Source organism: Vombatus ursinus, unplaced genomic scaffold (assembly GCF_900497805.2).
Source record: "Vombatus ursinus unplaced genomic scaffold, bare-nosed wombat genome assembly UNPS02014793.1, whole genome shotgun sequence".
In the NCBI taxonomy this organism is placed as follows: Eukaryota; Metazoa; Chordata; class Mammalia; order Diprotodontia; family Vombatidae; genus Vombatus; species Vombatus ursinus.
In genome coordinates, this window is record NW_020954571.1 from 16204044 (window position 1) to 16231890 (window position 27847).

General features: G+C 42.7%; 1 protein-coding gene across 2 annotated transcripts in view; it reads right to left on the bottom strand.

Moving 5' to 3' along the window:
• CPNE2 (copine 2) overlaps nucleotides 1-27847 on the bottom strand; it is a 90558-nt gene that overhangs the window by 37446 nt on the left and 25265 nt on the right. For both annotated transcript variants that reach the window (XM_027869306.1, XM_027869305.1), the window contains exons 2-9: nucleotides 25851-26053; nucleotides 20803-20982; nucleotides 18244-18318; nucleotides 6414-6485; nucleotides 5843-5926; nucleotides 3764-3853; nucleotides 2752-2850; nucleotides 1880-1966 (exon numbers count right to left, since the gene is read on the bottom strand). In XM_027869306.1, the coding sequence (XP_027725107.1) occupies nucleotides 1880-1966; nucleotides 2752-2850; nucleotides 3764-3853; nucleotides 5843-5926; nucleotides 6414-6485; nucleotides 18244-18318; nucleotides 20803-20982; nucleotides 25851-26021 (858 nt within the window). In that variant the 5' untranslated portion in view covers nucleotides 26022-26053. The remainder of the gene's footprint in view (nucleotides 1-1879; nucleotides 1967-2751; nucleotides 2851-3763; nucleotides 3854-5842; nucleotides 5927-6413; nucleotides 6486-18243; nucleotides 18319-20802; nucleotides 20983-25850; nucleotides 26054-27847) is intronic.

Consider the following 27847-nt stretch of genomic DNA (forward strand, 5'->3'; position numbering starts at 1 on the left):
GAATAAGGTACTCAGTCTTAATACCTTTAAGATGGGGGTAGCAATTCCTACTTTACCTATTGACCATCAATGGCACTAGAAGAATAAAATGATTTCCGAGTACTATCATTTGAATGTCTTGGCCTTTTATAGGGAAGTTTGTACTGAGTTAAGTTTGCTCAGAGTTCCAAGAGAAACTGACTCTGCCTCAGAGTTGTGAGACAGTGGTTGCTAATTCTGAATGTGACAAGCTGTAGTACATTGGAATGATACAGACATAAGAACTGTTTTATGTTTATGGGACAAATGTGATTTATCTGGGTATAGAAAGAAGAGTTTGGTTACTGACCATAAACAAACATGACATCATTAGCACGGGGCACTGGAGTCTGAACTCAGAAAAAGAAGGGAAAGGGATGCTAAGGGGAAGAAAAGGAAAGAAAGAGGGGGAAAAAGAGGTGAAGAGAAGAGAGAAGATAGATTTTAGAGCTGCATCAGTTAAGCATGAAGCTGGAAGTGATAAATACTCAGTTGCTATTGGGGAGTAATTCTAGCTCAGCAGAGGAACAGCTTGGAAGTAGAGAACCACAAGTCACTCAGCATCAATTCAGTTTAGCAGCAGAAGCATCCCTTCAACACAGAAGCTGCGTTCAACAAGGAATCTATGGACAGCTCCTGAGATAGAAAAAGAGCCCCAGAGTTTATAGTTCCATTGTTGCGACTTATCCAGAGCAAATGGGTTTTCCTCATTCATATGAAATCTTGCCAGATGTCTGTGTATGCCTATTCTACCTTAGAGATAGTCAGTGCATTAGTGGGAGAGTGATTATGTATAGATTGTGATGAATTTTATTATTTATTTGCTATATCATGTGAGCACCTATGGTATTTTTGCCTTATTTTTAAGGCATTTATTTTTAAGAACTAAAAATATCATTACTGTGAGTTTTGTGTAAATAGAAGCACATCAGTGGATGCTAAAGTGGTAAGTGGAGAGAGTATATTCCCCCAAAAGAGGGTTACCCCTAGAACCCTGAGAGAGTTTGAGTATAACTAAATGGTGGTTCTTCTTTGGGAACCTAGACCTACCAGTGAGGACAGGCTGGAATGAATGAGCCAACCCAGGAAGTAAATCTCCACACTCCTAGTACAAGAAGTATAAAGTGCTATGTAGTGATTGGCAACCCCACGTACATAAATAAAATCTCAATATAATAAGTTCCATTACAACCTAAATCTCCAGATAACAAAGGTTCTTTAAGACCCATCCAATGGTCCACTTATTTCAAGAAAATATTAGAAACATCAAAATTGGGAGACCTGAGTCCAGGCTTTCCCAATGCCTTACAACACTGGGCATACTTCTTTCCCTCTCTGAGATTCAGTTTCCCTACCTGTAAAGTAGGGCTAATAATTAATTCTTCTCTCACTTCCCTTGCAATCTGTTTTGAGGATGAAAAAAAAAGGCCACAAAATGTGATGTTTCAGAAAATTAGGAAGTACTCAATGAATGCAGTGTTAGTGACACTTCTTCCTTGTACTGTATCACTGCCTCCAGTGATGGAGCAGGCAGACTCTAGTTCTCAAGAGCCACCTCTAACATGGTCATGATTCTCACCCAGCATCCTCTACTATCCTCTTTGGACAGGCAATGCCTAGTTGATAGCTCCACCTCATAAATCCCCGAACACTCAGTGATCCACAGCCTCCTCCAGCTGGCAGATCATTTAGTCCAGTCCCTGCTTCCACACTAGATCACACTTGCCTTCTATCCCCTAGAAAGATGGGTCCTAAAACTAGCCATAGAACTAGATTCTTTGGCTACGTGATCCCATAACAGAACCAAAATATTCTGTTCTTACCCCACTCCCCCCAAATACCCAGGTACCCATCCCCTTACCTTACAAGAGCGGATAATGATGATGCCCGAGTTCTTATAGTTCTTCTTCTTCTTTTGTTTTTTAGGGTTGATACATTCTACCTCCAGCTGGGAACAAAGCAAAGGAAAAATGGTAAATAAAGGATTAACCCAATCTAGAGCTTCAGCCTCAACAAGTGGGAAAGTTGACCTCCATGACTTCTCTCCCCACCAGATCCCCGACTGAACTTTTAACAAGATGCTCCTAAAAAAAATCACCCAGCCTTCTAAAAATAGACAGCCCCTTTTCACATTTATTTCCCAGACTGTGTCTTTGCTCTCATGCTATTTCCTAAACCTAAAATGCCTTCTCTCTCCCTACCTAAAGCCCTCTCATCTACACACCTACAATATGTTATAACAAGCTGACATTGGCCAAAAGCCTCCAGGACTCAGGTTCTTGGTCCTGGTAACTCACTGTGCATATTGCCCAATGATGAGGATACTTTAAGTATCCTTGTTCGTTGGCAAATGCAGATGTCTCTCCCCATGAATCTAATCGCTAACGCTTGGGAATGGTTTGTGTATGTGTGTTTATTCAAGGATTGGAGTGTGTCCCTCCCTTCTCTGAGCTTACTGGAGCTCTTCCCAAAACACTCAGTCAGTGAGGTTTGTGTCTGGTTGGGGATGGGGTGAAGCTGTTCTCTTTCCACCAAGAAAGGACTCACAGGCAATGGCAGAACACTCTATTCCTATATGCTCCACAAGTTTGTTGATGACTGTGCTGATCGTACAGGGCATCTTCTCGGCCTCCTGAGAAATAAGTCCCACTACTTTCTGAGGGAGCCTTCCCTCCCATCTAAACAATGTAAAACTGCTGTCTCACATGCCCAAGTCCCTTTACCCCATCTCACCGGAACACCCTCTCGGGCCTCACACATCTTCACCACCGAAGTCTGGAACTCACCGATGAAGTCATGGCCACCATCATTATCATAGTCATAGCACATGACCTGAGAGATCAGAGTGGGTAAAGTCAGTCCAGAGAAGAAGTCCCCTCTGGGCTCTCTCTCAGACAATACTATCGGTTCTCTATCCTAATCCTGTGGCAATTATCCCACCAACTCATGTATTCTATGAATTCTTCTTGGAAGTCTAAGATGACTCCAAGTACTTTAATGTCTTCCCCTGTCCCCAACCCACCTGTCCATCCTGCCTCCCCTGTATCATTTAAGCAGCTTCTAATCCTCCTGTCTCTTCCAGGAAGCATTCTAAGACTGATTAAAAGGAAGACAAGTATCATCCCCATTTTACAGATGAGGAAACAGAGAGGTGAACAGAGAGTAGTAGCAGAGCTAGGATGAGAACCCAGCTCTTCTGATTTCAAGTCTGGTGCCTTCAGTTATATCAGTGTTTTCTAACCACTGGTCCATAGACTATCACCTGTTTATAACAATTTTTTTTTTTTACTAGTTCACAAATTGTTGATATCCAATCATGGATACACTTAAAATGGATACACTTTTAAAAAAGATGCCTCTTCCTTCTCCATTGTCCTGCTCTTCCCACCTCCCAGACTCTTGTCCCCATCCCCTGAGTCTGAGAGCCCTTTCATCCTGGATGGGACAGCTTTGGTAGAGAATTTAGAGATTTCCTGCCAGTTTTCAGTAGAGGATGGGTTCAGAGATGCAACCTACAGCACATTGCTCTCTGCCTTTGAACTCTGAGCAGATTTGCTTAATAAATGTGCTAAGCCCATAGTCACCTAGAGTCGATGATTTAAGAAAAGCTTAAAGGCTGATCATGGCTACTGAATTTTATCTCTGCTCTATGGACTTAAGGACCCCTGGAGGGGAGAAAGAACCCAACAGGGCAGGCCATGGAAAAGACACAAGCCAGGCACTAAACAGAGACAGCTGAGCTTACCTGAAGAGGCTTCTCCAGGTCTCCATCACACAGCGACACCAAAGGCACAGTAAATGGTTTCCACACAGGATCCAGAGTGTACTTTATCACCTTTAGTAAGGAAAGAGATAGCTCTGTCCCCTCAGTCCCTCCCCAGGGAAGGGAAGAAGAGTCAGGCATATTTCTGAGATGCACCTGCCCTGGCTAGTAGTGGGAGATTAGCAAGAAACGTAACAGACTTTAAGAAGAAAGCTGTATCATTCAAATATTTATTAGGTACCTAATATATACAGCCCTAGACTCTGGGGGAAGGAGGTCACAGAAATAAGAGGTGGCCTTTGTTCTCAAAGAGCTTACAGTTTAGCAAAGAGATAAAACATGAAGGCAGGGAAGTACTAGGGTAAAAGAAGCAAGGTGTAGGTATGGATGTGCATGAGGGGTGGAGGGTTTAAGACAGAGGGAGTCAACCAGGGACTAAAGCTCTTTCCAATGAAGGAGACAATTGTGCAAATTGTGCCACCAATCAATATGTTTCTAACCCAATCAGTCCCTGGCTCCAAGAGTTTTCCACCTCTATGCCAGTGGCCTTCTCACTTTGGAAAAGCCTTCACCTCTGCAGCCTCAGTATCTAATGGGTGAATTCCTCCATGGAACAAACTTCCATTTGAGGACGTATTCATGCCAGCCATGATTACATCTAACCCAGCTCAGCACCCAAATCTCTGGATAACTTTCAACATTTTTTTAAATGAGATTTTGAATTTCAAATTTTTTCTCCCTTCTATCCCCCCTCTCCAAGATGGCAAGCAAATCTGATATAGGTTATATATGTGTAATCATGTGAACATATTTTCACATTAGTCATGTTGTGAAAGAAAAAACAGAAGGGAAAAGCCATATACACACACATACACAAAGTGAAAATAGTATGCTTTGATCTGCGTTCAGACTCCATAGTTCTTTCTCTGGAAGTGGATAGCATGATTTCATCATGAATCTTTTTGAATTGTCTTGGATCAATGTATTGCTGAGAAGAGCTACGTCTATCATAGTTGATCATCACACGATGTGGCTGTTACTGTGCACAATGTTCTCCTGGTTCTGCTCATTTCATTCTGCATCAGTTCAAATAAGTCTTTCCAAGTTTTTTTGAAGTCTGCCTACTCATCATTTCTTATAGCACAACAGTATTCCATCACAATCATATACCACAACTTGTTCAGCCATTCCCCAATTGATGGGTGTCCTCTCAGTTTCCAATTCTTTGCCACCATAAAAAGAACTGCTATAAAGATTTTTGTACATGTGGGTCTGGACAACTTTCCCACTGCCTCTCTTCCTCCTTTAAGCTCCCTTTTATGTGTTCCCATTAGAATTCAAACTCTGTGAGGGCAGGGACTGTCTTTCTTTTCTGATTGTATTTGTATTCTCAGTGCTTAGCATGGTGCCTGGTATATATTAGACACTTAAAAAATGCTCACTCATTCACTCTCTGTCTACTCAAATGATAATAACAATAATGGCTCACATTTATATAGTGCTGTAAGGTTTGCAAAGTGTTTTACAAATATTATTGCATTTGATCCTCACAACTTTATAAGCTAGGTGCCATTATTATTCCCATTTTATGGATGAAGAAACTGAGGCAAACAGGAGGACTTGCCCAGGCTCACACAACTAATAAATGTCTAAGGCCAGATTTGAACTCAGCTCTTGCTGACTCCATGTCCAGTGTTCTATCCATTTTGACACCTAGCACCCACCGTGTAATCATGACTTGTCAATACTTGACATACTGGGCCTCAGCCCCACTGTAACTGGGCCTGCCCCTAAATGACAGTGAAAATAAAGTCCCTAAATCTGAGTCCTGCTCAGGCAAGGCCAGGAGGAAGTTGTCCTTCACTGCCTGGGTTAGTGACTCTAGTCTTGACTTATTTCTTAGACTCACAGAGCGGCTGGGGACCTGGAAGATAATTTAGTTCATCCTCCTCACTTTACAGAAGTAGAAACGGAGGGCTTGACAGGAAACATAATTTGTTCAAGGTCACATGGTCAGTTAGTGGTAAATAGATTCACATACTCCATGCAGATGTCACTCACCTCTGTCCGATGAACAAGCATCCATTTGCCATCATCTCCAGGTTTATAAAACTCTAGAAATGGGTCTGATTTCCCAAAGAGGTCCTATAGGGAGAAAAGATGTAGGTTACCAATAATTCCTATGCCACAATTATCTGGATTTTCTGTTGCACAAGGAGATAGAATGGGAATAGAACTGGAAACCCCAACAGGGCATGGACTATGGCACAGAAAATTATACCCCTTGGAAATTCCTTTCTCTCCAGAGGCAGCTAGGATGACACAAAGACGACCAGGTAGATGGCTGGATTTTCTTTGTCCAAGAGATGTTAAGAGCATGAGGACAAAGAAGGACAAGAATTTGGACTAGGGTTAGATGGTTAAATTATTCTTTTTTTGGTGAAAGTGGAGACTTTTTCTCAGTAAGAGAATCTAACCATGGCCTGAGCTCCTGGTCATTTCCGCAGAGTACATTTCTTCTGGCCATAGGACTAGACTGCTTAGGAAAAGGAATCCTAATTTTCAGGACCTGGGGCAAGTGGTACATTCTCAGAGCCCACAAGAGCCTCCTTCCCCTACTGCCCCCCCATACCTTCTTGTCCAGTTTCCTGCCTGCCATGCTCATCGTGATGACTCGGTTATCTGATAGTTCCTGGGCAGTGATCTGTGAGGCAGGTGAAAAGGAGAAGGGCACAATGAGGGTTGAGTCCTGATCATCTTCTCCTGACCCAGGGCCACACAAGGGAGAACTTTGGGGAAAGACTGAAACATTAGGCAGAAAGCTTGAAACCATGGATACAGCGTCCTGAGAAAGAAAGGTTAAGCAAACTCAACTGGACCCAGCATGGGAAGAATGGATTAGAACAGAGAAGAGATGGGAAGGTACCAGCAAGAAAGAACCAAAGCCAGAGGCATATTTGTACAGAGAAGAATTGACATTAAACATTGGAGAAAAAGTAATCCCTGGATTTTCGTTTTTTTGACACTTTGTCTCCCCATCTTGCCCAGACCATAAGTGCGGTGATTGGTTAAGAAGCTTTGACCTGTTTCTTTTCTAACTGGGTTAGTTCATCCCTCCTCCTGTAGCCTCAAGACTTCCCTGATCCCAAGGGTTCACTCCATTAGGACCATTCTTTGTGTGGACACCCCACGGGCTTTAGCTCAGATCCAATAGCCTCAGCCTCCAGTAGCATGGACTACAGGCATGCACCACCATGTCAGACAGTCCCTGGTATTTTAAAATCCAAATGTCAGTCACTTATGGTACCTATCCTGTTTGAATAGGATGGGAAATTTTGCTCTTACCCTAGAGAACATACCCAAATCCATCCTCCTCACATTTGTAGAATACTCATTGGAGAAAGCAGTGGGCTGCCTTTTTGTGGTAGCAAACAAAAGTAGATTCCCATCAACTGGGCTATGGCTAAACAAATAATGCTACATGAATGTAATGGAATATAACTGCACTATAAGAAATGGTGACTATGACTAATTCAGAAAAGCACAAGAAGACATATGAACTGATGCAAAATGAAGAACTGTGAAAAACAATATATAATGAATACAATAATGTAATTGGAAAGAAAGAAGAAAAACCTGAATGTTATCTAATTATAGTGATCTTGTGAGCTTCATCTTAAAGTATAGATGAGAAAAAATCCTTTCCATCTTTGGAAAGGTAAGATAATATGGATGTGACACACTGCAGATGCTATACTATCAGACTGAGTTGGTGCATTGATTAGTTTGGAAGAACTGCTTTTTCCTCCTTTTTTATTCTTTTTTTTTTTAAACAAAGGATGATTCTCTGAGTAGGAAAAGATATATATTTAGAAATCAAGGTGATATAAAAACAAAAGATAAAAATAAAAAGTTAAAATTAAAAAATGAGAAAGTATCATGTTCTAATGGAAAGAGGCCTAGGCATGGAATCAGGAGACCTGTTCTCAGCTCTGACATTTACTAGGTTTGACTGAGCAAATCATTTCCTCACTGTGACTGTTTTCTATCTATAAAATAGATACAATAATACTTGCAACATACCTAATGAATAAGTTTTGTAAGGACAGAATTTTGTAAGCCTCAAAACACTAGAACTGTGTGCAATTAACCATTTTCATTATTATTATTTTTTTATTATTTGCATTGGTCCCTGTGAAGAATACAAAGAAGAATATGACATGGTCCCTACTCTCAGGGAGCTTCCAGTCTAGCTTGACACAAAGATAATAATATCAGGCTGTATGAGCCAAGTGCCAAAGCAAAGAGAAGGGTACAGACAGAAAGGTTGTGGGACTTCAGGAGGAAGAGATCGCTATCTAAGACCACTTAGATCTAGTGATCTAAAGTGGTGGTAGATATATCAGACTGCTTGCCTTCTCAGTGAGGGGGAGGGGAAGAAGAAAGGGAGAAAACTTGGGACTCAAAATTTTTTAAAAATCCAAATGTTAAAAAATCATTTTTACACATAACTGGGGGAAAAATAAAATATTGAAAAAAAAAAAGTAGTGGTAGAATGTTTCATGAAAGAGCTGGGTCTTGAGCTGGGCCTTGAGGGAAGGAGATTTATATTATCAGAAAAGAAGGGGATGGGGCAGGTATTTTTCTCATTGCATTGTTGTAAGGAGAGTGCTTTATAAATATGAAGGCCACAAAATCAACTAACAGTGACTTTCTATTAGATCTAACCAGCTAGCAATGAATAGGAAAGATGGTCTGAAATTCAGTAGATGAATGCTTTCTAGGGTAGATTTTCAAGAAAGATGCCAATGCACAGGCTACTTAGCTTGGCCTTTAAGTCCCTTCACAACATGGTGTGGTACAACCTTTCAGGTCTTTTTACCACTTCCTTTTGTACATTTCCTATTTACTCTATTTACTCATCACAAACCTTTTCATTCCTGCTTAAGTTTCCTCCACAAACCCTGCCTCACCCTCTCAGCTGAGAAACTCACCTCACATTTCACACAAAAAATTTCACCCAAAACTCCTTTTTCCTCTCTCCTCTATCTCATATCAGTCAGACATCCTCCCCTACCATCTCCTCCTTCATCCCTGTCTCAAATAAAGATGTGGCGCTTCTCCCTGTGAAGACATATCCCTCTATATGCACCTTTGATCCCATCTTCTCTGGTCTTTTCTAGCCCCCACAATCACCTCTACTCTCTCTCTAACGTACATATTCTCCCAGTTACTGACTTCCTCCCTGAAGTCTATAAACACTCCCCGTGCCTCTTAGATCTTTAAATTCAAAACCAAAACTAAAACCCTCACTTCATCCAACCATCCCTTCGAGTTAACATCCTTTTTCTCTCCTTCCTTTCTCTGCTCAACTCAACTGAGAAAGCCATCTATACGAGGTGCCTCTACTCCCTCTCCTCTTACTTTTAAACCCTCTGCAGTCTGGCTTCTGACATCATTCAACTGAAACTGCTCTCTCCAAATAATCTAAAATAATAACGAAAATAATGATCTGTTAATTGCCAAATATAATGGCCATTTTTCACTATTCCTTCTTCTCGACCTCTGCAGCCTCTGGCACTGTCAGTCACGTTCTCCTCTTGAATACATTCTCTTCTATGGGTTTTTGTGACACTGCTTTCTCTTGGTTCTATCTGTATGATCGCTACTCAGTTTCCTTTGCAGGATCTTTATCAAGAAACCCTGAGGGCCTTCCCCTCCCAGATTGATTTTTTTTTTTTTTGAGTAGGTAAAAGAGACTGTCTTTTGCCTCACTTCTTACCTAGCCTTAATTACTGAATGGGTGTTGCATCAGATAAACTGAGACCTGGGAAAGACCCTAGCTTAAAAAGGCCAAGATCTCCCACTGCACTGGGGCCATCTCCAGTCATCTTGACCTTTGTCTTGCCACTGGACCCATATGGTTCTGGAGGAGAGAGTGAGGCTGGTGACTTTGCACAGCTCTGCCTCAGTTAAATCCAATTCACTTGCAAGTCAAGGCATAATCTTCCTGAAGTCATTGGTTCTTTTCGAGAGCAAAGGACAAACAATATCCAGATTACATCCAGTATCCCACAGTGCTCTGTCCTGGGCTCTCTTCTTTCTCTCACTTGTGATCTCATCAGCTCCCATGGGTTCAATTTTCATCACTATGTACATGATTCTCAGACCTATATATCTAGCATTAATATCTCTCCTGACTTCCAGTCCCACATCACCCACTGCCTTTTTAGAGATGTCAAACTCCACATATTCAAAAGAGAACTCATTTTCTTTCCCCCCAGAAAAACTCCCTTATTCTTGACTTTCCTATTACTCTCAAGGGCACACAATCCTCCTAATCATTCAGGCTTACAACCCCAGTGTCATTCCTGAGTTCTCACTCTGATTCAACCCACATATCCATTCACTTTACCAAATCTTGTTTCTGTCTCCACAACATCTTTCTTACTACTACCCTGATACAGGCCCTCATCACCTCTCAGTTAGACTATTACAAAAGCTTTTGACTTAGTTACCCTGCCTCATCTCACTCCAATCAAATCCATCCTCCACTCAGTGGCCCAAGTGATTTTCTTATGTCATCCCTCCCCAAACTCTAGTGGTTCTGTATTCCCTCCAAAGTAAAACATAAAGGGCCCCCCCTTTTTTTTTTTAGCATATAAGAGTCCTTCCCAATTTGGTCCCTTCCACCTTTGTACTCTTCTTACATTTTACTCCCCTCTACACACTATGATCCAGCTACAGTGGCCTCCTGGCTGTTCCTCAACACAGGAAAGTCCCATCTTCTGACTCTATGCATTCACACTGGCTCTTCCCTACACCTGGAATGCTCTCTCCCTTCATCTCCACCTCCCCTGCCTCTCCTCACTTCCTTCAAGACTCAATTCATATTCCACTTACTACAGGAAGCCTTTTCTAGTCTTCCTCCCCACCCTGTATCCCAAGTGCTACAGCCTTCCCTCTGAGATATTTGTTGTTGTTCAGTTGTGTCCAGCTCTTCATGACCCCATTTGGGGTTTTCTTGGCAAAGATACTAGAGTGGTTTGCCATTTTCTTCTCCAGCTCATTTTACAGATGAAGAAACTGAGACAACCCGGGTAAGTGACTTGCCCAGGGTCACACTGATGATAGGTGTGTGAGGATAGATTTGAACACATAGAGATGAGTCTTCCTGATTCCAAGCTCGGCGCTCTATCCACTGTGCCAACGAGCTGCCCCTAACATTCTTTTGATTACCTTCCATTTACATGTACACACACATCGACACACATCTATCATGTATACACATAGTTATTTGCATGTTTTCTCCCCCATTAGACCGTGGGCTCCTCAGAAGACAAGAGCTGTTTTTGCCCTTCTTTGTATTCCCAGCTTTTAGCAGAATGCCTAGCACATAGTAGGCACTTAATAGGTGCTGGATGAATGACTATTACTAGGTTCCAAGCAAACTGGACCACTTGCTATTTCTTGACCTTGTTCTGTTCTCTCCTAAGATCTTTCTCTTTCTTAGGCTCAACCTCCTTCATAATCCCCACAATACTATAATATCCTCTCCCACCTTAAATTTCCTAGGGTTCTTTTTCAAAAAGTCTTTGCCCTATTGCATGCCACCTTGCATCTTATTCCTTTGCATACATGGCATATTCCACTCAGTAAACTTCTTGAGGGAGACACTCTATTTGGTTTCATCTCTGTATCCCTAGAGCTTAGCCCAGGGCTCTATTTAATATCCATTTACTAAAATGAGCTTTCAGTCTCTCCTTCCCAAGATATCTGAAACAACAAAAGCAAAGTATTCTATTTGCCTGTGACTTAGTTACCACCCTGCCTCGGGAGCAGGGTGATGGATTCGGTGGGCTATATTTAGTCTCATCACCCTTTGCTCTGGTGGAATAATACAAGCTTTCCAGGACAGATCCAAATATCCACTGGGACCAGAAATATAGGCATGGCTGTCAGGTTTTCTCCCTCTCACGTCTGGCCAGAAACAATAACCAAAAGACAGAAATAGCTTCATTTCTTCTGCCTGGATGTGTTTTCCTGGGGCATGGGGGAAGAACAGATGCTCTAAGAGCGAAGGGGCCCTCGTGTGAAGCAAATGGTTAAAACAGTATGTCACAGAGCAGCGTGTCTACAGGGCAACGAGGGACCACTGAGGAACCAATGAGAAGCAAAGCTACAGCAAGTTCACGTTCGCTGATGGCCTTCTTGCTATACCTCACTCATGACACTCCATTTCCCAACTCTTTTCCTTTGTACTAACTGTCCCCCATGCCTGGAATACTCTCCCTCTTCACCTCACCTCTGGGCTTCTTTCAAGACTCAGCTCAAACTGCACCTTCAACAGGGGCCCTTTCCCTTCCCTCTTCCCCATACTAGAACCTTCCCTTTGAGATTACTTTCCATTTATATTGTATATATTTTCTATGTCCATAGCTATACGCATGTTTTCTCCACATTAGAATGTGAGATCCTTGAGGGCAGGGACTAGGTTTTGGTATCCTCAGCTCTTAGCACAGTGCCTAGCTTAATAAATGTTTGTCCACTGACTAACTGACAGATATGAGGTCCAAGGCCATGACATGGGTCTGCTACCTGCCTACTACTTCTCTGGGGGTATCTTTGGCAATGATTCAAAAAGTTTGGGCTTAGATTCTTATAATCTAACCACTGCTCAGATTCTTAAAATCTAGCCAATAGCTTACTAATGTTCAGACTCCTTAAGAGTCTGCCCAATATGACGGATGTTCTGATAAACCTTGTCTTTGGCTGAAAGAAGGCTTGGGTCGAATTCTTTCGGGCAGGACCTGCGTGTTGTGATTTTGGAGTCCTAGGACCCCTGAACCCCTAAACCGCATCAGGAGTGAATTAGGGGTACAATTGAATCAGTCAGGTTACAACAAAAATCAACAGGTCCCCTGCTGGAAATCCCTTTTCTCCTAGGATATACCCAAACAGCAGCTACCTCCTGGGGCTAAGTTCCATTGAAGGGAAACCCCAAGGAACTACCCCAACTCACAAATGGAAAAGTACTAGGCTGGCAACCCAAGATAATCCCGAATCCAGAGTCCTGCCTTCACCAGGAAGTGATTGACAGCAGCTGTTGGTCAGCTAAGTCCTGGCTTTCTGTGTCAACCATTCCCTTCACTGTTGCATTATCTCTGAGCCCTGGCCAGCCCCTGTTTCCTGGGATTGAGCTTCTGCTGACTTGTGACTTCATTGGTATAGAAAACTTGAAATAAGGAAACTGGACAGAGGGGCCCCTGCAAGGCAATTTACAATCTTAGAGAGTTGCCTGAGGGCACTGAGAAATTAAGTGACTTGCCTGAGAGAGGACTTGAACCAGGTCTTCTGATCCCTAAGCAGAGGCAGCTGTAAAACATTCCGGTAACAGAGAAAACCCAAAGCTGCAGACTTGAGATAGAGGAAGAGAAACCACTATACTTAGGAGGCTGGAATGGATTCTTAAAAATATACACCACGTCCCCTCCTCAGGAAGATAGAGATGATGAAGCCGCCAAGTGGAAGAGCATAGAGAGAGAAAGGTCCAGGACAAAATCTTCGGGCATACACTCAGTGAACGATCATGACACGGATAAGTATCCATCAAAGGAGACTGAGAACAAGCATACAGATGAGAGGAGAGCCAAGAGAGAGCCATTTCACGAAAACACATGGAGGAAAGCATATCCAGGAGGAGATGGGGGCAACCTCAGTGGCCACTAGTGCAGGAGAGAGGTCAACAAAGATGAGGATGGGGAAAAGGTCATCAGATGGGGCAATTAAAGGGCTCACTGGTAACACTGAAGGGAGATCCCCCCTCCACCCCGAACTTTCCATGAACTTTCCCACATGGCCAAGTCTCTGGCATTAGCCTAAGGCACTGACCCATCCCAACTGACCTTTCATTGTGGCCTATGCCCAATCTCCCAATTCTCTGTTACTTCTAACCTAGCACAGCCTTTCATTGTCTGTTACCTCCAATTCATCCCTGGCCACTTCCCACCCTTAATTCCATCTAGACCCCTTCTCTGTTCCCACAGTCTTCTGTATAAAAGATCTATTTTGCCTCCATTAAATTGCTCAGATTCCCTGAGAGTCTGGCCAATGCTGAGATTCTTTAAGATCTTGCCCATCTCTACCAGTGTTCGAATAAACCTTGTCTTTGACTGAAAAAAAAAAAAGTTTGGACATTTCCCAAGGGGATCACAAAGGAGTATGGTTAAAGGAATGTGGATAACTCTCTCCAAAGATTGAGCTTTGATCATGGATCTGGAGTGGGAAGAGATCTTAGAGGTTACCTGGTTCAACTTCTTTGGCTCAGAGGGGCTCAGTGACTTGCCCATGGTCACACAGCAAAAACAGACAAAGCTAGGATTGAAAATGAAGGTCCTGTAACAACAAATCCAATACTGTAGCTATGGCACCATGCTGCAGGACACCAGCAATAACTGTTTCTAAGCAGGGGAGAGGCAGGATTGAAAAGCTTCAGCGAGATGCTCATGTCTGATGGAGGGAATAGGGAGTAGGGGCAATCATGCCTGCAGTAAGAGGGTTACTGTTGAACCCTGTTGGTCTCTATGGACCAGAACATTTTCCAAATCACATAAAGCATTGTGAGTCTTGTCCCTGGATAGGAAAGAAATAGCTCAGCCCTGTAGTATCTTGGTATGCTTCATTATGAGTCAGTCCCTCACTGTTCTTCAGTCTAGACCCTGTATGCACTGAAAGGAGGCAGAATGGGGGCCCCAGAAGGATCTTCTGGACAACCAGCTCCCAAGAAGGTAAAGACCCCAAGGCTAAAGATTCCAGCAATGGATTCTAAGTCACTTCTCATAAGTCACTATCATACCCACCCAACATTCTTACATAGAACTTTGGTCTGAAAGTCAGGCGACCTGAGTTCTAGTTCTAGTTCTAGTTCTAGTTCTCCTATTCACTTGTCTGGGTGTGTGTGTGACTCAGCTTTCCCATCTGTAAAATGGGGTCAAGTAACCCAATTTTTTTATTTGATTTTGTACCTCAGTTTACTCAGCTGTAAAATGAGGGTTATTGGACTAAATGCCCTCTAAAGTCTTTTCAATGCTAAGTTTATGATCCTATAATTTTTTTAAAAATACATTTGTTCCTCAGTTGTTTTACAGTTAATTTCTTTAAACTACAGAAAACACAGATGATGATGCTGACAGCACTGAGAAGATTGTGTCCCTTCTCTTCTCTCCCCCACCCCCTGCCACTCCGAGTGGGGTCATAGCAGCCCCTGTGACTTTTCTGTTCTCCCAGTTCCTTCCCAGAACACTCATCATCCAGTGTCTATGACATCACAGCTAGTTGCTGTGGAGAGCATTAGGGAGTTGCAAAAGGAGGATTAAAACTTCAAATAAGGGCTGAGTGTTGAGCTGGTTTTATCAAAGTGCCCCTGAAGTGAAACACAGAACCACAAAATCACTTATTTCCTCCTTCTTTCCTTCCCTCCCTCCCTGGCCCAGCCATCTGAAAATCAAAGGGCAGGCTTTCCAGGGAAGAAAGAAAGCCTCCCAGTTCTCAGGCCACTGTGAGAAGCAAGCATTATAGGAATTTCCCAGTGTACCACAGCCCTCATTAGGGCTTCCTTTTCAACTTTTACCCCTCTCCTAGTCCTTTAACTGCCCAGGAAAGATATGCTGGTATTCTAATGAAAGTACTGCATGGGCAGGACAAGAACTGACGATTTAGCCCCAGCTCTGCCACTAATTTACTGTGAACCCTGAGCAAGCCATTTTCCTTCTGTGGGACTAATTTTCTTCCTCTATAAAATAAGGGAGGTAGATTAGCACCCTAAGGTCCCTTCCAGCTATGATAGCCTGTGGGTTCTATGATACTAAAGAAGTAAGGATGGTATGATGGTGGTGATGATGATGATGCCAAGTTCTGTGCTAGGTACTGGGAATACAAACACAAATAATGATCAACACTTACTTTCAAAGAATTTACATTCTAATGGATGATCTTTATTAATTATAAGGACCCTTATTTCCCCCCCTTTTTTTTTCTGACCTGATCTCAAGTCAGAGAGCACCTCATCCCCACTAAATCATTTGGCTGAGACATAACTTGACCTTCTCTCATCCGGGACACCTTCTCCAAGCCTTTCTATTGGACAGGGGCTTCTAAAAAGCCCTTACCTAGATTCCTGTATCACCCTAGCAATCGGGACTTTGTCTTCTATTCCCTTGTATGTCTAGATAATTGAGAGTGGACAGCAATTTCAAACATAACCAACCCTGATGGTCCGCCCATGCTAACAGAAGGGAGCAAAACCACAGTCAGCACAAACACCTGAGCAAACAAACAAAAAGCAGTGAAAAGTGGATGATAGAGGAGGGCATCCAGGAGAACAATGACCTTTGGAATCCATCATCAAGCATTTATTAAGTGCCTATTTATTAAGTACACAGTAACGTACCAGGCACTGTGCTAAGCACTAAGGATTTAAAGAGAAAAAAATGAAACTGCCCTTGTCCTCAAATGAGCTTATACTCTATAAAGGAAGACAACATGCACATAAATAAGTATATATAAAATATATACACAATAAACACAATTTAAATTGCGGGGGCACTAGTAGTGGAGGGGGGAAAGGGAAATCAGAGATGGCTTCATGTAGGAGGTGGCCTTAAGCAGAGTTTTAAAAAACAACAACAACCACAACAACAACAAATTCTAAAAGACAGAGGTGTTTTGGGAATAAATTCCAGGCATACAGGACAGCCAATGCAAAGGGGTAGAAATGGGAGATGGAGAACTGAGTGTAAACAACAGCAGTTAGAGTGCATGGAGGGGAATAATGTATAATGAGGCTGGAGAGACAGGTTGATGCCTGATTGTGAAGGGCTTTAAAAGCTACACATTGGAGGTTTGATTTAATCCCTGAGGCAATCTGGAATCACTGGGAGTTGAATGAGTTTACTAAATGACATCATTAGCCCTTCATTTCAGGAAAATCCCTTTGGTAGCTGTGTGGTGGAAGAACTGGGGAGAGACTTGAGGTGGAGACCAAGGCTATTGCAAATAGTCCAAGCAAGGGGCAATGAGGGCTTGAACTAAGGTGATGGCCTTGTAGAGAGCAGGGAAAGTATGACAGAGAGATTGCAGAGGTAGAAACAAGAAGATCTGGCATAGAAGTGGATACACACGAAGAGATTCCTATTTTCCAAAGCCCCTTCCCATCCCTTGTCCCACAACTGGATGAGCACAAGACACATACACAAGCAACCACAATGCAATGGGCACTAAGTATTCTTGGGGGAGGCACAAGGTGCTATGGGGACATGCAGAGGAAGAAGGGATGATGCTGGCGGGAGGAGGAGGACAGTCAGGCTAGGAGAACAGGATCTGGAAGAAACCAGGGATGCCTTCGTGAAAGAAGCGACATTAAAGTCGGGTCTTGAAGAGATGAGTAGGATCTTCACCATTGAAGATGTGAGAGATGAGGAAGATGACAGATTGAGAGATGGAAGGGATTTCAGAGGCCATCAGATCCAACTCATTTTGCAGATGAGGAAACAGGTGTAAAGAGGTTAAGTGACTTTGCCCAGGGTCACTCCACTAATAAGTGTCAGAGATAGTCCTGAAACCCATGTCTTCCTGACTCCCGGATCAGTTTTGTTTGTTTTGTCTTGTTTTTGTATCTTGGACCGTTTGGCAGTCTGATGAAGTCTACGGACCCCTTCACAGAATGTTTTAAAAGAATAAAATTAAATATATAGGATTAAAAGGGAAAACAATTATACTGAAACAATTACATTTTTTAAAAATCTCAAATTCGCAGACCATCTGAAATCCATTCACAGACATCTTGATAGATCTATTAATCAATTGATATAAAATTTCTTCCCTCCTTTTATCACAATCCCTACCCACCTTGACCTCCCCAAGCCACAGTTGGCTCAGGGAACCCAAGATGATAACCACAACGTTCCTAATGCCAACCTAGAACATCTGAGCTAGAAAGACTATCAGACTGTGAGCCTCAGGAGCTTCAAGGTCACTCTCTGACTCGCTCTATGCACAGTGCCCAGCCTGGGCCACCACAGGACGGCATTCACCTAGAGGTTTCTAGATGCTGACAGTGGATAACATGGGGAGCTGGAAGGGACCAGAAGCAGCTCTCTCCTCCTTCTGCTTCCCTTTGGAGGGGTGTTTTTTCTTTTAAACCTGAAAAATATACCAACAATGGGAATGCCATCATCTGTGAGAGCTCATGCCTGTTGCTAAGAGACCTGTTGCTAAGTTGTAAGTTCTGTCCTTTTTACTATAAACAAAGCCAGTGATTATCTATGTGCTAGGGAGGCAACCCATTGATGTCAGGCTGGCCTTCAGAGGAGGGAAGATGGGGAGAATGACACTTGACACTTTTGGCAGAATAGAGAATCAAAATCAAAAGACAGGGAGGACGGAGCCCAGAGAAATCGCCCTACCGTGATCAGGCCCTTCCCTGCTGGCTTCTCATTCACCAAGACCAGGGGCCGGGTGATTTTCTTGCTGGAGACGATCTGAGGGAAAGAACAAAAACAAGTGCTTTGAGGCTTGGGTCTCAAACACTGTCAAAAATAACCCTATCCCCTTAAATATAGCTAGAACTTTGAATCATGAAAGTACCATTTGGAATCTTCCCACATTAGATTATCAGCTACTTGAGGACAGGGACCTTGTTGTCTTCTCAGAATGTCCAGTCTGGGGCCCTTGCTTCACAGAATCACAGAATTGTAGAACTGGAAATGACCTTAGACTTCACCTAAGTCTAACCTTTTCATTTTAGGGGTGAGGTCACTGAGGGCTGTCGAGAGGAGAAATAACTTGCCTCAATGTTTGTGTGAGAATTGAGTGTATCATTTTATTCTTGCATTGTTCCTATAGAGTGAGAAGGGCAGGCATGAGAAGGAAATGAGGTCCAGATAAGGGAAATAATTTGTCCAGGGTCACAGCAGGAATTAATGGCAAAACCAGGATTAAACCTTAGATCATTCACTAAAAACAAACAAACCAAAAAACTCCATGCTATCGGAGGATCAAAAATGAAGCATGCCCCCCACTTTCTGACAGAGAAGGGGTACAGAATGAGGAATATATATTTGGATGTGGATAATGAAGGAACTTGCTTTACTTGACTGTGCATGTGTTTTTTTCTTCCATCAAACAACATTTACTAAGTACCTACCACGTATAGCAAGCACCATGAGAAGCACTGGGGACACAAAAAAAATGAGTCCAAGCCCCCAGGGAGCTTATATGCACACAGAGATGGACAGAGAACACATATCAGAGAGAAGAAAAGAAGCTACTTCAATCACACAGCTAGCTCAGGTTCTCAGAAGCCAGTGTCCCCCATCCCTGCAAAAGTAGGGAGTCTCTAAGAGGCAGTAGTGGCAGCCCTGTCACTGCCAATTAGAGCTGCCTGCCTCCACTCAACACAGGTTGAGATGATGTAACATCAGGGACAGTTCTGGTATGGGTGTAAGGCAAGGAGCCAAGGGGGAACTTTCAAAGAAGCCAATTTATGCTTAATGCTAACAAAAAGCTTCCTAAAAGGAGAGTTGGCTATCGGTGGGATGGGCTGCCTGCAGAAGTGGTGGGTTCCCTTTCACTGAAAGCCTTAATGCACCGCCTGGATGCTTATTCATCTAGCTTATTGTTATGAGGATTCTTTGGGTCACCGGCCGGATTATTTAACTGTTCAGTCCCTTCCAACTCTAAAACTGGGTGATTCTATGACAAGGGCCCCCTTATCTGCTCACACATTTCACTGTTCTCTATAACACTAAGCATATTTATTACAAGAGTTTTGTTTTTTGGTGAGGTGTGAGGGAGCTGATTGGGAGAGAGAGAAAACAAACACGTTAACTGAAAAAAAAATTTAAAAAAAACGTGAAGAGCCTAGATCATTATAGGACTTAATATTGAAAAAGGGATCTTAGAGATTGTCAAGTTCTATCTCTATTCATTTTGTGGATGAGGAAGTGAAACCCAAGGTGCTCCAAGTCACATATATGTTGTAATTGGCAGAAGATAGATAGATCTCTCTCCCCCCCCTCACCTGTACACACACACACACCCCTCCCATAAAATGGCAGAGCTGTGTATACACATACACATACACACACACACACACACACGTGTGTGTGTATCTATATATCTACTTACATCTGCCATAAAAGGGCAGGGCTATATATATGTGTGTACATATACATGCATATACATATATATGGAGAAAGTGTGAGTAAGAGAGACTTACATATGTTTACATACACATACACACACACACATACACATTATTGTTACAAGGAAGGATTCAATAGAGGAGGTGGGGTTTAAGGGGAAATGACTGTGGTATAAAGACACTCACTAAACTCCCATGGCTCCCTACTACCTTAAACAATCAAATACAAAACTCTCTGTTTGGCATTTAGAGCCCCTCACAACCTGGCTTTCTACTACAGGGATCTTCCATATTTATTCTTAGCCCCATAGGAGTAGGAATTTTGAATGGTTCAATAACCCAGAGTGACCTGAAATTCAAGGCACCAAGGAAGTAGAGTTTGGGGACTTAACACTGAGGTAACTCAGTGCCCCGATTTTGGGGAGGAAGAAGCACAGATGGTGGGGAACCTGCAGCCTTGAGGCCACAGGTTCTCCACCCCTGGACTTGAGCTCTGGATTTAGAGTAAGACTTGAGAAAGGCAGTAATGGAAACAGGATCGTATATGGATCAGTAAAGCCAGGTTCAAATTCTAGCTTTAGCTCTTAATACCTGGGTGACTTTGGGTAAGTCCCTTTAACCTCTTGGACCCCTGTTTCTTCATCTATCAAATGAGGGGGTTAGATCCAACGATCACTGAGTGTTCCTTTCTAGCTTTAAACCCTAGGAACGTATTCTTAGAAGGCTATCATCAGTGGGTATATTTCACAGGAGAAAATGGGTTTTGGACTTGGGGGAAAGAGAGAGAAGCTTATGTGACAGTATGTGGAGATACACATACCATGCCCAAAGTGCAGGAGAACTGGCCCAGGAAGTCATGCTCATCCAGCTGCAGACTCGACTTGTCCTGATCAAATAGGGCGAACTTGAGCTTCTGTACTTCCTCAAAGTGATAGTCAATGACAAACTTCTTGGCAAATGCCGGGTTCAGATTGTTGATAGCAGTTTCCGTTCTGTCAAACTGGGAAAACACAGGGTGGAGAAGGTAAAATGAATGGTTAAAGGGGCATGATTAATAAGAAAAGAAAGAAAAATCAGATGAGGTATCAGAAATCAAAAGTCAAGTTCATCAGAAAGCAAAACAGCCACCAGAAACTGTAGCCTATGAGAAATAGACTGGTGGATCAGTGGAATAGGTTAGGTATACAAGACACAGTAGTCAATGACTATAATAATCAACTATTTGATAAACCCAAAGACCCCAGCTTCTGGGATAAGAACTCACTATTTGACAAAAACTGCTGGGAAAACTGGAGAAGAGTATGGCAGAAACTAGGCATACCAAAATCTCACACCATATACCAAAATAAAGTCAAAATGGACTCATGATTTAGATATAAAGGCTGATACTATAAGCAAACCGGGAGAGCAAGGAATAGTTTATCTGTCAGAGTTATGGAGAACAGAAGAATTCATGACCAAACAGGAGAGAGAACATTACGAAATGTAAAATGGATAATTTTGATTACACTAAATTGAAAAGTTTTGCACAAATAAAGCCAATGCAACTAAGATTAGAAGGAAAGTAGAAAATTGGGAAAGAATTTTTACAACCAGTGTCTCTGATAAGGGCCTCATTTCTAAAATATATAGAGAATTAAGTCAAATTTATAAGAATACAAGTCATTTCCCAATTGATAAATGGTCAAAGGATATGAGTAGGCAGTTTTCAGATGAAGAAATTAAAGCCATCTATAGTCACATGAAAAATGCTCTATGGGACAGCTAGATGGCGCAGTGGATAGAGCACTGGCCCTGGAGTCAGGAGGATTTGAGTTCAAATCTGACCTCAGACACTTAACACTTACTACCTGTGTGATCCTGGGCAAGTCACTTAATCCCATTGACTAGCAAAAAAAAAAAAAAAAAAAAAGCTCTAAATTGATTAGAGAAATGCAAATCAAAACAACTCTGAGGTACTACATTACACCTATCACATTGGCCAACATGACAAAACAGAAAAATGTTAAATGTTGGAGAAGACGTGGGAAATTGGACCACTCATGCATTGTTGGTGGAGTTGTGAAATGATTCAACCATTTTGGAGAGCAATTTGGAACTATGCCCAAAGGGCTATAAAAATGTGCATACCCTTTGACCCAGCAATAGCACTTCTAGAGCTGTATCCCAGAGAGATCATATAAATGGGAAAAGGACCCACATGTACAAAAATATTTATAGCAGCTCTTTTTGTGGTGGCAAAGAATTGGAAATTGAGAGGACACCCATCAATTGGGGAATGGCTAAACAAGTTGTGGTATATGAATATAATGGAATACTATGGTGCTATAAGAAATGATGAGCAGGCAGACTTCAGAAAAACCTGTATAGACTGATGCTGAGTGAAGTGAGCAGAACTGGGAGAATGTTCTACACAGTGACAGCCATGTTGTGTGATGACTAACATTGATAGACTTAGACCTTCTCAGCAATGCAAGGATCTAAGACATCTCCAGACATCTCATGATAGAAAATGCTATCCAGAAAGAACTATGGAGTTTGACTGCAGATAGAAGCATACTATTTGCTATTTTTTTTCTTCTGTTTTGTTTTGTTTTCTCTTTCTTGCGTTTCCTCCTATTGGTTCTAATTCTTTCTTACAACATCACTAATGTGAAAATGTTTAATAGGAATGTGTATGTACAGCCTATATCAGACTGCGTGCCCTCTTGGGGAAGGAGGGGAGGAGGGAAGGGGAGAAAAATTTAAAACTCAAAAGCTTGTGGAAGTGATTGTTGATAAATCAAAAGAAATTAAGAAAAAAAAGAAAGAAAAAAAAAAGAAACTGAAGCCTAAAGTCATTCTCAGAAACCAAAACTGCATTAGACACAGACATCAAAACTCACATGAATATCACATCATCACAGATTCAACTTATATCCTGTTGCTGAGCTACATTCCTGGCCTACAGTCCTTGGCCACTGCAATTCTCTACCCAGTAGTTTCCACCCAGGAAAGATACAGTGCAGGTCAGGAGCCTGGGCCTAACTGCTCTAGTCCTCTTTGTCCCCAGGGGAGTGCTGACATCACCAGGAAAACAAGGACCCATTCCCAACATGGAACAGCTGACCCTAGGACCCACACCTTCTTGTGCTACATTGGTGCTGGTGGTGAGAACAGGGGGTGGAATTTACTGGTTGAGGGGAGCATGAAATACATGACAAGATACTTTGCACAGTGGTGAGCATAGTTGCTCCACCAGCCCTGGATGATACGCAAAGCCTCACCATATTTTTAGGTTTATTCTCCATGTGTGTCTCAAATCCCCCTCATCAACCAGGGAACTGCCTGAAGATAGGGACTGGGTCTCTTCTTTCTTCTATCTCCCATTCAAGTGCCTCATTCAGAACCCTTGGCATCATCTGGCTAGGTATCACAGTGCTCTCTTCCCTGCTTCCACCAGAGCCAACAGTACCAGGACCCGGCAGATTAGGCTTCAATACCAATGGGGTTAGTTATAGCTTGGCTCTATGGTTCGCCACTGCAACCTGAGCCTGTGATCCTCCAGGGAATGCTGCTAATAGCATTCACCATACCCCTCCAATTCCCCTTACTGATCGGAATCTAGATGCTGAGGAAGGAGGAAGCACGATGAATTCTTATTAAAAAACAAAAACAACAAAAAGACCCCCTAAAAAACAAACAATTATCACAACAAAACTGTGCTGTGCTGTCATAAAGTGCTTTGCTGGGTGCCACGTGGTCAAATTCGAACCTCTCAGGCAGGCTGAGCCTCCCTGGGTTCTTCAAATCAGAGATGGTTACAAACTACCTACATCTATTACCACCCCTCCTTTTATAGACAAGGAATCTGTTCAAGATCACAAAGGAAGTCAGTGGAAGAAGAAGGATTTGAAATAATGCCTAATTTTGTCTTCTACACTAATGATATAGAGAAATTGTAGACTGGTTCCCCTTGCCCCTGAAAAAGCAGATTTGATAGTCTCAGATGAAGATTTGTGATTTGCGTGCAAAGGCTGAGGCACCATTCTGCCTAGAGGCAGAGGCACAGACAGACTGACTTCTAGGGGTCCCTTGGAGACCAAGACTTGTTACTATATATGTAGGTCCCACTGTCTCATCTCTAGCAGCATCCACATGTGTGGTCCAGCTGGTTCCCATTTTGTACAGGCCAATCCAGGCTGATCTAAGATGCCAGCCCAGGCACCTGAGCCCTTTCCAGCAGCACCTCCCCAAATCCTAGCCTCCAGGAACTAAAGCTCTCATTAAACATGCCTAGCACCACCTGTGACCTCAGAGGCAAACACTCTGACCCTGGCCCTCCCTTCCTAACAATATTTCCTTTCATTAATACCAGCACCATGGCTAAATATAGACCCAGGGCCAAGAGTTGAAAATCTCCAGCTTGAGAGCCCAGGCCTTGGAAACTCGATGGGAAAAACCCACTTGGTTTGTTCACCCAGACAGTCCATAACCCTGACTTTTGAGCGGCCATGTGATGTAATGAAAGGAGCTCCGGAAGGGGGAGTCAGCAGACCCCGATCCTGTTCTGGTTCTCACACTCACTGTAGCCAAGCTATACAACTTTGAGCAAGGCACACTTCTCCGAGTCTCAGTTTCCACATTTGTAAAACGAAGGCCATTCATCGGAATGGATGATTTCCAAGATTCTTTTCAATTCTGATATTCCACGTTTAAAGATTCTACATTTCAAAGTCTCTTTCTGGTCTGATGTTCTACTTGAAACTGAAAGGCAATAATAAATCATATTTATAGGGTGATTCAAGGTTTATGAAATGGGGTGTATGTGTGTGTGTGTGTGCCCACACATAATTTAAAGTTTCGTGGTTGATGCTCAGGAGGCAGCACGGCATAGTAGATGAGACATTTGACTTCAGAGTCAAAGAGATATGGGTTCATATCCCACCTCATATACTAGTTGTGTGACCCTGGACTTAACCTTAATCTTAACCTTTACCTCTTTGCTTCAGTTTCCTGAAGAGAGTGTTGGACTCAGCAGACACTAAGATACCTTCCAGTTGTAAATCTATAATCTTATGATCCTCAGGACAATCCAGTGAGGTACATATATGGTGCAAACATAATTAGTCCCATTTTTCAGATGAAAAAATTAGGTCACAAGAAGTTAAGTGACTTGTCGAAAGTCATGTAGCTAGTAAGGAGCAGGCAGAGCCAATGTACTAACCCAGCTGTGCCTGTTCTTCTGACTCCTAGTCCTCTGTATTCATTCCACTGCTTCTGAGTAGCCTGGTCTGGAAGTCATGCATTTCCATTCTTGATTAGGCTGAATATTCTCACTGTGTGATCTTGGAGAGGCCACCTCAACCCTTCTCCAGGGAACAACGTTCTGTCCTGCCTGCTCTGTCCTCTTTGGGAAGGGTAGGGGGAGGAGCACAGGCAGACCAGACAGGATGGTGCTCAGCAGAGAAAAGCAATCTTTAGCGTTGGGAGTGAAGTCATTCTGCTTCTTGTTTCCAAACTTGTGGCAGAGCTGGATCCGTCAGCTCCTGACAAAGTCACGGCTTTATAGAAATGACACCAGTCTTGTGGTTCTTGTCACCAGCCATTTCAAGTTCTTTGGAAGATTCTAGGACTTAGGGCTAGGAGTCCAACCTCTTCTTTTTACAGATAGGGAAACAGGACCAGGAAGTGAAGTAGTTTATTCAGAAATGAACATGTAATTAACCAGGTCATCTGACTCCAAATCTAGTGTTCTTTCAATTTTTACTAAACCATTTTTTCACTGACCCTATCCAGATCCAATGAACAACAATCTTCTATCCCCACCCAACCCTCACCCAACCCTGATTCCACCCGTCCTTGGGCTTGGGAGGATGGGAGACTCACCTCATACCACTTGCCATTGTTCTCAGTGAATAAAACACAGAAGGGGTCAGACTTGGAGGTGACATCTCGGTCCAACAGGTTTTGGCCACAGACAGAAAGTTCCACCTTGCACACACAGTACTGAGACCCAATGGGCCCTGCAGGGGAGCTGGCGCCCATTGTGTAGGCCATGACTGCTGGGGGCAGCAGTGGTTCCTGACAATCTATAGGAAGAGAAAAAGGGGATGGTGAGGCTCTGCAAAGACAACTACCCCTCCACCTTTTCAGGGCACTTGGCTTTCTCTAGACTTTGGATACCCAAATCACCCCTTAATCTTCATCCCAATTACAGACAATTCTGCTAAAACACATTACGAAAATGCAAATTTGTTCAAATATGACTGACATATTAGGGAACACTTTTAGTATAACCTGAATTTCAAGTTGGCTTTTAAGGGATTTCTTTCTCAACAAACAGCAAGAATGCCGAAAACTGCACCACTTTATAGTAACTCACAAGCCACAAGCTTTCTGCTGGCCACTTCCACAAGCAAACTTCAGGTCTTTATCAACATAAAGTGCCATATTTATTGTATATCTTCTGGTACAGTAGGAACTAAGAGCAGAGGAGGACTGGTCTATATCACCCTACCCTTTTCCATCACACTAAGGCCTCTGGCCCAAGGCCCAGGGTTACTGGGCACAGGTCAAACAGCAACCTGATGCCATGGATGGCGTGACTACTTTCTATATTTCTTAACCATTTACCATGTATAAAACTGTGCTACTGCTTTTATTTGGTTCTTATCAGGTATGTGTATGTGTGTGTGACTGATGAAGGTTTTGAGCATTGTGCCCCCAACTCCATTTTCCCCTTTAGCTCTGTAGTTTCCTTGCTAGATTTTGCATAGCATGGTGCTTTTTGAAAACACAAATGTCAAGTTATGGCTGAATTGCCTACAATGACCCTCTAACCCACTGTCATTGTCCCACATATGTTTAGGTTTAATGTGGATTTGGTTATCTATATGTCCTATACATGTGTCTAAGTAGGATTATAAACTCTGAAGGGTAGTGGCTGGCTCTCTGAAAATCCTCTGGTGCCACAACAGCACTCTGAACAGTTCAGTACTTAATAAAGATTTTAGGATTAAGGCTGATAGAGTATGGAAAAGGGAGAGGAAAAGGATGACGATATACCAGAGCTGGCCAAGGGAGTCAGGTGTCTTTTCCCAGGGTGATACGTTTTAGCTACAGTCTTTTAAGCCAAGAACTTTTAATCATCTGTGCAGACCAATATCAAATTGAGTAGTTAGGAGCTTAGGGGCTTAGAGAAGCAAATAGGAGAGGCTGAGGGAGGTCATAGCTTTAATTCCCACATGGGTCAGTTAGCCTTATTATGATTGATGGCCATGGAACACGGCCCACCATTGCTTAAAAATGCAAGCCATTGGTCAAAAGCGGCAGAAAGTGAAAGAGTATGTATGGCTCAGTGCAGAACATCCCCATGGCCAAAGACAATTCAAAGAATGTGTTCCACCAACAACGGGTCAAATACAACAAATATTTATTAAGCCTTAACACGTGCAGAAAGCCACAGGAAGATGCAGAGTTGAGTAAGGAGTCTTCAAGGAACATATTCAGTTGGTCAGGTAGTCAACAAGCATGTATTAAGCGCTTGCTGTGTTTAAGGCACTGTAATAAGCACTGGAGATACAAAGAAAGGCAAGAACGGTCGCTGTCCCCAAGGAACTCACATTCTAATGGGAGATATGATATACAAATAACAGTATACAAGAGTATAAGACATAAAAACACATGACATTTGAGTTGGGCTTTGGAGGAAATTTGTAGGAAATCAAAAGAAACTACAGACTATTTGGAGATTATCAATAATAAGAGAAATGAAAATAAAAATAACTGATATTTTCCTTCACACCGAGCAAATTGGCAGAGATGAAAAAAATGGGAAGGGTCAATGATGGAGGGATTGTGGAAAGACAGGCATACTAATGAAC